Here is a 16,042-nt window from a genome sequence, read left to right as displayed (position 1 = left end):
ATAGGCCCCTGAAAAACGAAAAGGTTTGCCTGTGGGTTTTGCCAAGTGGGGGGGGGGGGAGGGGTTAAGTGATTCGATTCGGAGATTTGCATCACTATCGCAACTTGATTCGGTAGAATCTGCTCCAAAGATTCAGCACCACTTTGGAGGTTTGGCCATAGGCTAAACAAATCTCATGCCTCTCCTTGCCCAAGCTGGGCAGTGTGTCCCAGCCCCAATCCCTCCCTCCCCCACACCCCTTTCCTCCCCACTTCACCCACCACAACAGACTTACCAGCTGGAGGCAGCTGTGTCCAGTGTGGTGAGGACTGCTGCCTGTTTAGTCTATGTCCAAATCTCTGAAGCGGTGCTGAATCTTTTCCAAATTGATTCAGAGGCTTCCAATTTGATTTAGAACTTTTAACTGGTCTCCCAGTTCAATTCAGATTCAGACATTTGGCCACTGAATCGGGCCGAATCTCCTCCAAATTGAATCGGCTACTGAAGCTTCACACAGCCCTAATTTCTACCAAGAAAATTGCCCTCTCCTGGTAAAAACTAAAAACAATACAAGCATTCAATTTCTCCCAGAGAAAATATACCACCTCCAGAAGAAACAGCTTCCGGTTTATACCCCCCTGGTGAGGACAGTTTCTCTCACTAAAATGAATGTCTGTACATTTATACTCAACAACTCTGATCCCGAGGTGTCAAACAGCACTTTTCCCTGCTGGTTAGGATACTATACAATATACATAATATTATATATTAAAGGTCTCGAGCTGCTTTCTAAATCAAAAAAGTATTGCATCCAGTTAGGGGTAATTCTGCATTTGGCTTCATTTTAATGAAGAAAGATAAGTTGGTCACTAAATTAAAAACTGATGATTACCTAAGTGCAAGTGATAATGATGTAATTTCTGCAGAAATATATAGTTTGTCCTGTCATATGTGTGTGTGTGTGTGTGTGTGTGTGTGTGTGTGTGTGATGTATGTGTATATACATGTATGTATGTGTGTATTATATTCTATGGGTATGTGGTGTCAAGCTTCTTTCTAACTCAAGAAAGATCTCTCTGTCTCTGTGTGACTGAAATCCCCCATTATGCATTTCTTGCTACATATAACAGATAGCTGTTTATGGATATGCTTTTCTAATTTTCTCATTGCAGATGTCCAACAAAACTTTATCTTCAGATTTACGTGAAGGATTGGATCCTTTCTCACTAAAAAGCAGCTGGCTCTGTCAATTAGAATGAGGCCTGGGTAAGCATCTCACCCACAATCCTCCCAACAAAGACTTGACTGCAAGTCATTGTAATGAAACTCTTTTTAAAACCATGTAAAGCAAGCTTAATTCTGTATGCATGTGAGATTCACCACTGGCTTGCAACCATAATTCTACCACAGAGGCGGCTTGTACAATTTTATCCCAAAACAACCACTCAAAAGAGATTAGGAGTTAAATGGCAAGAGGGGTTAGTTTAGCAGACAGTGTGCTAGAGGGGATAAATTAACAGACAGGATAGTCTTGTCCTTTGAAAGCAGTATGTCTGTTGATCATTTAGTCATGAGCAAATAACCAAAATCCAGCAAGTTAGGGAAGTGATAAAAACATTTGGTTCTTATTGTCCATTTACTTTGTCCAAAACAGTATAGCACAGCTGATCATTTTGAACAATTTAGGTAGGTTTTCTCCCTCAAGGGATTTAACAGCTGTTTGATCCAACTTGGAGTCTGCAGCACTAATATCCAGTCAAATACTCTTCAGAAGCCATTCCTCAAAGAATAGTAAAAGAACAACACTAACAACTGGTTTACAACTAACTTAACAATCCTATGTTTATAGGTTCACTACAGATCATAATTATCAAATGCTTTTCCTCTGAAATAGTACAAGTAGTACTCTCTTTCCAGTAAATCTTGTAATAGAAGCATCCAAACTAGAAGCATACAAAAATAAGGAGCAAAAGGTATCCAGGTCCTTGTGCTTTCTTTTTTTTTTTTTTTTTTTAATTGCATTTAATACTTACATTTCACCAGGCACTATAGCAGTGATTCTCAACCATGTTAGATGAGAGAAACCAATATCTATTAGCTTTAAAATCCTGAAGGACAGGATGACAAGAAATATACAACAAATACTTCTTTCATTTCCCTTATTTATTTTTAAACGGCAAAAACTTTTTTGATAACTGTTCTTATCTACACAGCATATTTAACAAATACAGGAAAAATAAAACACTGCTTTTCTGCATTTCAACTGAATTCAAATATCCATTAAAAACAGTTTGACACAGATAATGAGAAAAAAAACTTAATCAACTAACTAAAAATATCATTTCTTATTTTCTAACATAAGAAAATATAAAAGTATCTGATTAAATGAATGTTAAACTGTATAATTGTTCAAACATACATATACACACTATATCAGTCTGGTTAGCAAGAAGTAGTACCAAAAGCAGTATTCAGTTGCAACTCCTCATGCACTAAGGATTAATAACCAATGGAATCTTTAGACAATTAGCATAAATTAAATTAAAATCTGCTTTAATTCAAAGATTCATGCTTACTGACTTAAAACATGATTAAGCATTTGCTTAAGTAACAAAAAAAATTCTAAAGAACATTATTTCTGTCCAAGGGTGGATGGATTTGAATCAAAACTGTATTGTATTACAGAAGAAGTCTCTGGCTTTTCCCATTGGCTCACATTTCTGACTGATTTCAGTTCTGAGCATACTATCTAACCAAACCTAAAAGAGAAAAAAGAAGTTGTTCTGCCAGGTCACTGGAGGGCTGGCTACCGGGTTCTGCTGTTTGAGAGACAGCAGCATGCCTGCTCAAATGAGTCTTGGCTGAATCACTCAGAACCAACATTTCAAGTAGGTTTTAGAGTCACAATACCCTTAAAACCAAGTCAACATGCATTCTGTGCCTACACCACCACATTATCATGCTGCCATGCAAATAAAACCCCAACACCAGCAGGTTTGCAACAGAGATCAGTGTGGACACCAGTAAGAGGGAGACGCTTTCTCAATCTCTATGTACCAAGAGCAGAGGGAGGTAGTTAGTCATGATAGTCTGAAATCAGGCAGAAGAATTGCACTTTAGAGAGTGATTAATTTAGAGATGTATAAATTTTCATGAGCAACATCTCACTTTGCCAGATGCTATCTATGCATAAGGTGATGAAGAGGAATGAAAAGCTCAGAAGGGGGAGGTAAACAAAAAATTAAATAAGCATCCCTGATCTGACTATACTCAACTAGCCAACTAGCCACAAATGGCTTAACAACAGAAATTTTAATATACAAGTAATGGATGAACATACACAAGTATGATCATTCTCAAAATATAATTGCTTCACTAGTCCAAAGAAAAGAAATATTTTTAAATGCCATCAGTTTAATCAAAACAAGTTCTGCACAATCATATCACTTTATTATAGTAATTTTATTTACAGTTAGACACCATCAATGGATGCTGCATCAGCACCGACAAGCAGGAAAAGCATAACAAGCAAATATAAATTATACACTAAACAGCACAAACAGGATAGCTTGAAAAAAATCATATTTAAGCAGATGGTTAAATTTAAACTACTGTACTAACGAACAAGAAGAATATTATGAGAATAAAAAGAAGAAAGAATATTTTTCTATTGCTTCACATTCTTTCCTCTCTTACTATTATCTTTAAGTCTTGCTTTTGATATTACATTAAAATGGATAAAAAGCTCTTTAAATTATACCCTGCATATTACTATTCATTTATATAGCAACCAGAAGAGATGGGCCCAATTCTTAATTCTATCATAATAGTATCCAAGGGCCTATATCACCACCCTGTAACATATACACCCTGATGCATTTTACAGCAATTATGACCATACACTGTAAAAGTAGAATATCAGTAACGATCTACTTTAACTTAGTGCACAGTAAAAATGATCCTAGATTCCAGCTTGCAAAATAACCAACAAGTCTAAGTTTGTTAGCATATGAGGATAAAATTCTCTTCAGTTGGTCGAAACAGTTGCCAAACCTCTTTCCAAAGGCCAGATAAAGGGTAGAAACAGAAGGGGTGGCAATAGGCCTTCTACCACGATGGACATACCAGCTACATACATCTCCCCACACTGCCGGGCTGTGCTCCTCACCGCCCGAGTGCTGTGCTGCAGCTGCACACTAAATTATCAGCTGCATTGAGCCGATTTCCAATGCAGCCAATTTTCTTTATATTGGTAATAATCTGATATCGGACCGAAGTATTGGTGCACCTCTAAAAATGTCACATCTGGTTTGTTTTTGATAAAAAACTTCCTTCTATTCCTGATTTTACTCCGTGTTTTTTTCTGTATTAAATTGGGCATCCCCCCACCCAATGTGTTTCCTGTATTAATTTCCCCTTTTTCTATTGTAACCCTCTACGGGTATTTTGTCTTTATGTATGTATATATATGCACATACATAAACACACACAAACACACATGCGCACACACCTGCGTTCGCCCTATTTCTCTTGTATGTAATTTTATATATACCTTATTTATTTAAATTCAAGTCAAGCCCCACTCCTCCAATGCAACATGCAGAAAAATGTTCCTTGTCTTGAATTGGAGTACAAGGTGGCAGGTAGCTGCTGCAGCATTGGCTCCAACCTGGGGACATATTTAAGATGACTCCCCAATAACGCCATTCTATACATGAAAAATGATAACAAATTTATAAATTGTCCATATATAGAATCAAATTATTTGAGATCATCTTAGATTCAGGTAAATGAAGTAATTTTACACACATGCACGCATGATCTCATGCTTGCTCCCAACCTATTTGTTTTAAATAATATATATATATATATTCCATAATATACACACACCAACATCCACACCATTTTCCCATATATACTCCTAATCTTCATATTTGACTTGGGAAACTTGGGTATTTATCTACACAATGCAAGACAGCATAAGAGAACACAATTCTATAAGTCTAACCCCACCTACTCCCATACTCCATGCCAGAAAAATGTCATATAGCCATTATTTGGCTTGCCACCAGCACTGCTCATGGCTATGCCAGAGGATGAACTCAAGAGTGGCACACTAGGCATACCGCAAACAGGGGTACTGACTATTTTTACTTTGTGGTGCACACTGAGGGTGCCCATACACTGATACACATGATGCTTCGGGTGCTTTAATTAAAGTGGTTCTCAGAGTCTCTCTAATTAAAGTGCTCCCCCCACAACTACCAGAGCACATCTATAAATGTCATGAGTGGAAACAGGTAAATATAGCATTTTTTATGACATTGCTTCCTAGCTCTCTCTGATATTGTGCAGATGTGCCTTACAGGCTGTCAGAAAGAGCTTGCTATTATTCTTCTCCAAAGGTTTCCAGGTTACTACTCTGGGGTATGGCTCCCAAGAAAGAAGCTCCAATGGCCTATAATACACACAGCTTTCACAAGCAGCAGCAAGCAAACTGAGCCAAGAAACAATTCCAGCTCTACCCACAGAACTGTGAACAGCAAGAGTGAAAACGACCTGGATTCTGCTGCACTGAAACTCTTTACACGTAACCAAGTGGCACATAATATTTGGCCTTAATTGTATAATAAAAAACAAGGCAGTCTTCTTTAAGACAGAGCTTAGATTACCTGCACAAGGAAAACAGAGGAGAGAACAATCGCAAGAGGCTACTTAATTAAAGTTTTATTTTGCACAGCTTCTGCTGTTAACTGAATTATAAAATGTAAATCAATGCCAGTACAATACATATAAGCACACACATTCATACTACAAAGCCATGAAGGTACTAAACAGCTAAAAGATAATGTGATCCTGCAAAAAACAAGTGAACAACTTTTTATTGTACATTCGTGAAATTTGGGTTACTTGGCAGATACCCTGCGTAAGATGCACAGTGCAGCAGCAATACTACAGAAATATCCAAGCACTTCTAGCAGTTGCTGCTAGCCTTACTACTATAACTTTCTATAAAGACAGAATTATCTAGTTGTTTCACACATCTAAAAGGGGCGTGATGAGATATGAATGTGTGTAATTACTACAAAATCTCCAATATCTACCTTTCAAGATAAACTCATATAAAGCAAGCCATTTTGTTACACACTCCATGATCTATAAGGCCTTCTGAACATTTCTCACTCCCACTGCACACTAGTGCTGTATTCCAGAATACTGTCTCTTCACAACCCAACCGAACGCTTAACGCATCAAATTATCTATGAGGTGCCATTTATTAATAAGGAACTATACAAGAAATGGATTAACAAGATGCTTTGAGCTTCTCTGATAACAGATACAGCAGAAGTATTCTTAATAGGGCCGAGATTTGCATTTGGTAGACATTCCTCATTTCTTATACAAACAATGCAGTTTAATATTAAATACACTACTCCCGAATAATACAAAGATGTAAAACTCATTAATGTTTCTGCTTGAACATAAAAAAAGCCTGGCTTCTTAACAGAGCGGCAAAACCCATTTCCTGATCAAGTCCCTGAAGCTAACAATGAATGAATGCAGCCCGTTTACAGTTATTCCATTACCTCCCTAGGCCTCAAGGCTATAGCATATTAACGTGATCAGCATACATGCAACATAGTACATATAATATATAAATGTGTGTATTGGGATATTAGACAAAACATTGGTTGAGAGTTACTTTCCTCATACTGGGGAGGGAGAAAGAAAGTTGAAAGCAGAAGGAAAATCAAAAATTCACCAAAGCAACTCACAAAAGATTTCCTTTTCCTTTCCAAGAAAGAAGAACATAGCTTGTATTTTCTTACCCATCCAGCACACAGAATTTTTTCTTTTTAAAAAATAAATATGTGGCTAAAGCCAGGGATACTCAACCTCCAGCCCATGGGCCAAATGTGGCATCTGGGGCCATTACATCTGGCCTGCAGGGCTCCTCACAGATGAGGAAACTTGGTGGTGGGTGAGCGGTGGACATAAATATGGTGATCTTCCTCCCTGCCAAACTCCCAAGCCCCAATCCCCATGCAGCCAGTCAGGGTTATGACCCTGCCCCCTGTGGGTACAGGCCACTTTCCCCACCTTGCTTCTGGATTGGGGCTGAGCTACACCCGCTTCCCCCATGGGGCCACGGTGGGCCACGCCACACCCCCTCCTCCTACAAGGCCTGGTCACACTCCATTTCCTCTCCATGGAGCTGGGGAAACCTTTCTCCTACAGCAGGTATTGGGGCCAGCCTGCCACACACCCTCCTCCATGTGGCCAGATGGTGCCCATCATTCCCACCCAGGCACTGGATAGGGAACACCAGATGGATCTGACCTGTAGACAGACCAGGCACAACCAATCCAACACACTAGGCAAAAAGACTGAACACACCTGGCTAAAACAATGCTATGTTACACTTTACCAAGTGGGACAGTGTGTCCTCAAACTTCTATATTAAAACTACTGCCTTTTCCCCTATGGCATCTCTCACCTACTCAGATCAGCAAATAAACTCTCACTAGTCCACAAAGTTTCTACTTGTACATAGGCAAAATCAAGTCACTAAACAGCGAAATATTAGCAAGAACTCAGTATGAGATTGTTTCAGAGTCTGATAAAGTTTGTAAACTCTGCTCTCTTGTAGTAAAAAGAACAAAATTAGCATATATTTTCTTAACTAACATCTCTTAAAGACAGGTTTAATATTTCATTATGTTGTATCTTCTCCTCTTGTGGAGGTAATCTGCAAAAGCTACAAAGTACTCGGTGTGTGCATCCACACGAGACGCTAAATGCACAGTCACCTAATAACAATGCACAGTAGTGTGCCAGGCAAAACCCACGCTAATGCACTACTATGTGGTCGTAGTAAGCTACTGTGCAGTTAGCGTCTGTAAAAACCTGTGTACCAGTGCTACTGAGCAGTAGCATCAGTTACTGGGCATTGATTTAGTACTTAGTTATCCAAGTACTAAACTTAATGCACAGTAACTACAGCGCATTAATGAACATGTAGATGACCCAGTATTCATCACAGAAGTTGTTTCCAGATTGAAATTGTTCCTAATATCAGGACAGGATCTCGAGCCATTTTCCTCCAACTCATCAACGCAATTTGATCACACTAACAAGTAGCTAAAATTACACTTTACCCACATAAATCCAGACAAATCTAAGCTTTATGCAAGCCAAGAAAAAAGGCAGAAGTAAAATCTATCCCCTCATTACAGCCCACCTGGGTCACAACAGCAGCACTTTCATGACCCCTTACAAATAGTCTTTAAACATGAATCTCATGGTTTTCAGACCACATATCCCTGAGACAGGCATGGTTCCTTGGGTAGAGGCGATATATTTTATTAGACCAACTAAAGAGTTGGAAAAAAAGTTCTTTGCAAGCTTTTGGGCACAAACACCCTTTATCAGACTTTGAGAAAATTAAACATGGTAAAAAGTCCCCATAGGTAGGAAATAAACTTCATTTTTGCACAAAGGGAGCATTTTTTTTTGTGTGTTTATTTTTGTCTCAGACCAACATGACTACCAAATACATCCCAAACATTTATTGTAATTTATAATATAATGTCCTTATCTCTTATCAATGCTTATAGGCTATAACTGGAGAACCCAGTGGCTGGTCTGCACTAGAATCAGCAATATTTGTTTAGATTTTATAGGCGTTTTTGGCAAGGACATTTCTTTTTAAGGGGTGATGATGGCAGGTCGTAAGTAATTTCTCCAAACTCATAATTTCTGCAGTGCCTTTCATGAGGAAGGAAAAGAAGTAAATCTACTGCTCTGGAACACATCCTAATTTTAGGGCACATATTAATAAAGTACCAGAGCACAGTTTTGAAAGTTCTTCTGTATTCTGTCCTTTTATTCATTTTAAAAAGCAAGTGTATCTGAAGACTTTGTCATTAATATTCTATTTTCCTTATGCTTCTTGAAAACTAGTTCAAAACCATAAGATAGTTAATCCAGACATTAATATACCTGAGAGATCAGACACAAGATGCCCAACTCAGCATGCTATTACCATCCAGTACAATTTAAACATTCTTCTGATTGCATCTGTATCCAGGAGGATAACAGTCTTTATTAAGCATCTCCCCCTCAAGCAGACCATTACAGGCTCTCACATTCAGTGACCTTGTACTGTCTCAGAGTACTGCTGCTTTACTGGACAGCCAAATGGGGTAAATAAGCTGTCTTCTTTAGGACTCAGGGTAAATGTACCAACAGCTATAATAATGTGGACAGGGAAAAAGCAAACAAACAACCAGTAACTATGGAAAATGTCCCCAGTCACATTACTGAAACAACACCATAAAATCTTACAAAAATGGGCACAAGGCATTCTCTTACAATGACTAGAAGAATATTCCACATTAAGAGTTCAGAAGTCATGCTAACTGCCTTCTCAAACTTGCTTCAAGTCATGCTAACTGCCTTCTATCATATATACCTCTAACTATAGAGAGGTTAGTAATGCATACATTCCCAAAGGCTTGCCTAAGCAGACAAGTAGAAAGTGTATGTATTGACAGCCATATAAAAAAGGACATAAAATAGATTAATAGGGAAGAGAACACACACATCAGCACCATATAGGAACCACCCAAGAGGGAAAGGAAGAGATGTTTTCCGCCCACTTTGTTAAATCAATGAAGGGATGCAAGACTAAAAGTATTCTCTTTTCCCTTTCCCTTACCTCCTTCATCAGCACTGAAACTACAGCTCTCACCCTGAACTCGCCTCCTGCTGCCAGCCAGGCATTGCTGCCCAGATGAAAAAGAGTGGTGGCAGGACTCTGGGTGCATCTTTTCCTTCACATTGCAGGCATCACTGAGGAGGAGTGCAAAACAGGTATTTTGGAAGGAGGGGGGGGGGGAACGACACACAGCAGAACAAAAGCCAAAAAAAATGTGAAGAATGTAAAGATGCTTAAGGAACAACTTTAAACAGAATAACAGAACATAAAGTTTAGAAAAATAAATATCAAAAATAGGAAATGGACAAATAAAAAATAAAGGAAAGACATACCAGAGTTGTTAACATTAAAATAGACACATTAGCCATCTGAATGCCAAAAGAGTCACAATCAATAACTTGCCATTTCAACCAAAACATCCTTTTCTTGACATCCTTTCAGCCGTTCCTCCTTCACCACTAGAAACAGAATATCTTGTTTTTGCTTTAAAAGTCCTTTATGCCCTCTGCCCATTCTATATCTTATCTCTTTCACCCTTGTTAATGCCAGCACCCATCTCATTCTGCCAAACTGTCTTCATTACCCATACATTAGATTTAAGAAAAGCATCTTTATTTTCAAATGCTATCACAATAAATATGATAGTATGCTCCATCCTCATGACACCCTCCCTGCCCCCTCACTCCCCACACCCTAGCATTTTCAAAGGGTTCTTAAACCCTTGCTTGCCAGAATACTAATAAAAAGAATGAAGGTGGCAAGGCAGGGTAGCACCTCAAAGAGATAAACTGGTTTAGAGGCATAAGCTTTTGTAGACATGAACTTTTTGTCAGATGGTACCTCTGTCTATAAAAATAACAGCAGCAATTAAGCAGCTGGTAGGCCTTAAAACATGGGAAAAATGCAAAGTAAAAGGAAAAGTACTGTACTAGACGCTTCAGTAACTAGAAATGGATTGTACTAGATCCTTTCCACTGATTCTGATAGTGAGATCCAGATATCTTATAATGAAAAATACAGTTAAAACTATTTGCAAGTAAATATTCTCTTTACATGTACTAAAAATGTTACGTGGAGTTTTTCCCTATGGCAGAACTTTTTGCTTCCTACTCATAATTTTAAAATTTCAATCTAGACCAGTACAGGAAAACATGTCTGAAGCTGCATTAATCATTTAGAAGAGGTTATTGTACTGATGTGCTGGTAGCAATTACCAGAGTTAGGGTTTCAAAACCCTTTCCATTATAACCAGCTTTCACATGCTTATAACATTCTGAACTATTTTGCCTTTAGGTCTAAAATTTTCCATGGTTCATCTCTGTTCAATGGAAAACTTTTTGGAAAATGTGAGTAGTTTGAATAAAAATTCTTCTGTCACTTGAATGACAGAAGACTTCACACACACACACACTTACACTTTTCCCCACTACAGTTTTTTTAACCCATACTTTTTGTAAATATTCTGACATGGTTAGAAATTGAGATCCAGCTAGGAGATGATCCTTGTTGAATACTATGGTCTTTTCTTAGTTCCATGTTTTACTCTGATGAAATTAGAAAGATAAAATCCATACCAAACATGTGCAATTTTTCCCCAGATATTTTCTCAAACCAAAAGATTTTGAGAAGAACAAAGCCCAAGCATCAGGGGCAGGCATGTGGGTTTTTGCAGAGACACCTGAAGTAACAGCATTCCTTCCCTGAACCTACAGAGAAACTCTATGGAGGAAACTTTTGCCAATGGCTACAGCAGGCTTGATATTTGCCAGAAAGAGTTGAGGAGGAAAAAAGAATCTAAACAGCAGCTGATCCCCTATCCCTTTTCCCTACCCATGGAACTAACTTATCACGTTTCTGATTTGCAGTCCATAACCACATATAGCTTTCTTCCCTCCATGTCTCTCAATGTACATAGGAATGGGTTGAATTTATTTCTGAAGAAAGAGATCAACGGCATGTGTCAACAACTACATTAAAGCAAGATTTTTCAAATAGCAGCAACTTAACTTTACCTGCAGCATCTCTCTCCATTTTCTCATTAATTGTCTCTCCGATGGATCAATGGCTACTTACAGAGATCTTTAAGAAGATGGGCAGGGAGTTGCTGGCTGCTCACCACAGGCTGGTTTCAACAATTGTTAGGAGGGGGCTTCTATAATGCTGACAAATATATGGTGATTTCTACACAAACACCACACTGCATTTTTCACCACCCTCTACCTGCTAGTCTCTCCTGCAGCTCCACCTACTTTTCTTTATTTTATGGAAGTCAAACAATGTCATGTGGAAAAATGTAGGAGCCCAAGGAATCAAGTGACTTTTTATTTGTTTTCCTCTCTCCGCAGTACTGTCAGAGTTGCATAATGGCCATCACAGCTGTCCCTCCACCAAAGCAACCTCATGCCTCCCCAGGCTGGGAGCTATCATTTACACTTGTGATGGCTCTTTTCCTTTCCTCTCTTCTAATTCCCTTGCTCTCTACCCTACCACTTCCCCTCCTAACTGTTGATATAGAATTCCACACCAACACTAGGACAATGAAAGCAGGGCAGTTTTTAACAGGATTATCTAAACAACACCTCTCTACTACTTCTCTGAACAGCAGCTTCAGCCAGCAAGAAGATATCTTATCTTTGCTCCACTATCTGACGTTAGCCTAGTGCTACATTCCCATGTTCCTGCACCCACATGTCCTCCCTAACAAAACTGCCTGCTTCACTACACCTTACTTCTGATTCTGGAAACCTTTGGGTTGTTTCTACCCCAAGTTGATAAAGACACTCTCATACTTCCAAGTTGGTGATAGCTACTTGAATGCAGATATTCATCCAAAATTGGTTTTAAAAAATAATAAATCATTTTACACTGGCCAAATTGTAAAATGCATCAAGGCATTCACACCTTTCATTCATTAGGAATCTGGGCCAAAACTGAACCAGGGACCTATCAACATAAGAACTGTTTAATTTTAAAACAAGGCAGCATTCCACAAAGCAATGAAGGTAGAGACAGACTGAAACAACTGGGACTCATGCTCAGAAGTAGTTTCGTAAAGTACCTTAAGACTATCATAACAACTTTCTTCTGCGTAGTAAATTACTTAACGCTGAATGAATGTCCTACTCCTTTAAACATGACGTAGCTTGAATAGAAGAGTTGGGGTATATATAATGGATCTTTTGAATACTGACAGTCCTAATCAGGCTGCGTAATCTTATTAATGAACTAGCAGTTTATGCTGGTTACCAAATCCCCAGACTTCAACTGAAGATTTTAAAACATCTAAAATATAAAAGTTCGGACTTCACAACAGACTCAGGAATGAACTGGCAGGAGTGTTCTGCTTTGTGGTATTCCCCACATCCTCCACCATGTTAAACAGTTGATTTTTTGATTAAGTTGCTGAGTTCTTACCATAGTATGTGGAAAAAAAAAACAGTTGTAGCATCTGTATGACATATCTGGATAAGAAATTATATTCCACACAAAAGGAGTGCAGTAGAGAACTGAACAGAAAGCAGGTGTCAGGTCAAGAAGCAGAGTGACGCTTCATGTTGAAAACTGTCTAGGGATGACAGATGTGTTATTTTGGGAGAAGCAAGAGTTATCTTGTCATTTAGACTCATTCAAATTGCCAGTCATTTGCACAAAATGGATCTGAAGTCTCAGAATACTTTACTTCTACAGATACTTACTGAGTAAATATAATTCTATGCCTTTTCATAAGGCTGATTGTGGTTTAAAATCACAACTTAATCTGAGAATAACTAACTACAGCCTTTCTTGGGGAGGCACTAACTTGATTTCTTTTATAAGAATACCATCAGCAATTAATGTGATCCTTATGGGCTCAAATCTACACTCCTTTATGCAGAAATCCACTGCTCCAAACAGCCTGTTAAATCAAGTATGGAAGTGGCTTAACAAGTTATCCTATTTTAACAGACATGGTCCCTGATAAAATGTATCCATATACATAAATCAACAACAACAGAGTGAAACAGTGACTGCCTACCTAAGTCACTAGTTACAGGAGTAAAAGTACTGTTTGTTAGAGAGAAGGGAGGATAGGAATATATAAGTAATAAATAAGAGCTTGAAGAAACAAATGGAGAAAGAGTTAGTTGCTTTTATGCTGCCTCTCACCCTCCCCCCACCACACACAATCCTAAACAGGAACTATATTAGATACAAATAAAGTAGACATGACCTTTTTTCCTCCTCTGCATGATTAATTACTTAATGTCCTATTAATTGGAAAATGTAGCTGAATTTCAAACGCTTTCATTCTCTCTGCATATCATGCTATCTGGGAAGCACCGATTAAGCTGTTCATCATAGGTGAGCAGGCAAGGTCATCTAGACTGTACTTCTTCAGTTATTCATTACCTGTCTTAAATAGCAATTAACAATGGCAATATTTCCATAAATCAAAGCCTCTCTGATTATCCCCAGATGATAAGCAGCCAGTTTCTTTCATTAATCTTTTTTTTTCCCCTTTAATATTAATCTTATAGATTTAGTCCAAATATCAAATGTCACTTCAGAGGTACAATTGCATTATGCGTCTTAACATTCAGTTACTAGAACCTGGTTAAGTTTGTGTGCATGTGATTAGGGGAAAATGAGCAACAGAATTATTGACATTTGAGGGGGTCCACTTCCATGAAGCTCTACCAGGTTCTGGATAGGTGATGTTCATTAAACTCAGTAGGAAGTTCCAATACAGTAAAACTTATGAACGGTGCAAAGATCTACCTATTTATATTTTGTTTTGGAGGGTTTTAAGAAGGCTATCTAATTTCAAGTCAACTTCAAAGGCTATTTGTAAGGAAATATCAAAACTGAAAAAAAGGAGGAAACAAAGGTCACAAACTTTCCTTGTTTAGTATGTATCATAACCCCTGTTCTCACCTTGAGGCATCTCAGGTGGCAAATAGTGAGGCTCTTGTGCACTGACATGCACCCAATCGAAGTCATCATATAAGTCTTGATGGTAATCACAGGGACCTGGACCATCATCAAAAGTGCATCCCCCTAAAAGAAAGTTAACAAGTGCTTATCATTTACAAAATCTTAATTTAATTAAAACAAACATCCTTTATAATTCAAAGCAGAGGTGTTTCTTCTAGGAGCCTCTACCACAGAGCCCATACCACCTATGACAGTTCACGAGCTTTTATGTGCAGAGCTAAAAATCTCAAGCATCTCATCTATCAATGTTATTCTCTAAAATTTTCTCTGCTGCTCACAACTAAATTCCCCCAACAGCATATTCTATTGAAGAAGGAAATCACAGATTGTGCTACTGAAGTCAAAGTGGAACCTGGCTTAAATGTCTGCATAATAAAAAGTGACATGCTATCCAGACTAAGAGGGAAAAACATTGAAAGCAATGAACAAAGCTAACACAAGTAAAGGTGCAATCAACAACTCTGATGCACTGACAGCCTACACAGTCCAAGCAGTGAATACAACTTGATAACAAAGCACACGCCTACAGGGAAAAGAAAAAGGGGAGGAAAGAGGGCTCTGACAATATAACAAGAATTACTTAGACATGAAATAATATTTCGATTACTGCAGAGTAATTTGATGCTATTGCTTTATTAAACCAATACAGCACAGTAGAGAACAAATTGAAAGCTCTTTTTCAGGGTCATATAAACAATGGATGTAAAATCTTTATCTAGTGTCCATCACCAGGGTAACAGGAGTTGTGACAGGGAAGAAAAATAAAAATGGCAGGGAAGGCCAGGGTGGTGAAATAAAAAACAACACTATGCAGTGTGATTACAAATAAATAAATAAATAAGTCATCATGTTGGGATGGTCTTGTTTAATAACTTTTCAGTTCTCTTCCTTCACTTATGAAGAGCAAGAAAAAAAAGTGGAAAGAAAGGAAGAGAGAATCAGAGGAAGATGGGAGGAAAGATGAATGGAGCCACAAGAGACAAAACACTGGGTCAAAAGAAATCAGAGAAGGAAAGAAAAATATAGTGCAAACCTTGCACTAAAAAACCCCACAAGTAACACACACTTAACTGCAGCAGCTGTTATTTTCATTCATTGTAAGCAATCCTTGGGATTTACAGGTTCACTTGAAAAATGAAAGGCAAGATCAGGAGAGATTTTTCTGATTTTTAAAAGATAAAGGCAGACTGCACACATAAGAAGTGAACTCTATTTCTGCCTCAATAGCCTATGAGCTAGTACAGCAACACAATTAACAATTCCTCCAGTTACAATCACTAATTCTTGTGGTTAATAAACAAACTAACATGCTACAGAGCCTGTATTATTCTTTGGCTGGCCATACTTCTGATCTTATCACACCGGAAG

The 16,042-nt window shown here is 38.2% G+C and overlaps 1 protein-coding gene across 1 annotated transcript in view; it reads right to left on the bottom strand.

The window, feature by feature from the left end:
• The window catches only part of PTPRK (protein tyrosine phosphatase, receptor type K), a 570,492-nt gene that overhangs the window by 469,302 nt on the left and 85,148 nt on the right, over positions 1–16,042 (bottom strand). The window contains exon 2 of the mRNA XM_025211350.1: positions 14,615–14,737. Within this exon, the coding sequence (XP_025067135.1) occupies positions 14,615–14,737 (123 nt within the window). The remainder of the gene's footprint in view (positions 1–14,614; positions 14,738–16,042) is intronic.

This window comes from Alligator sinensis, unplaced genomic scaffold (genome assembly GCF_000455745.1).
Source record: "Alligator sinensis unplaced genomic scaffold, ASM45574v1 scaffold96_1, whole genome shotgun sequence".
NCBI lineage: Eukaryota > Metazoa > Chordata > Crocodylia > Alligatoridae > Alligator > Alligator sinensis.
The sequence above is the reverse complement of the archived record's forward strand: the minus strand, read 5'-3'. Positions and strand labels throughout refer to the sequence as shown.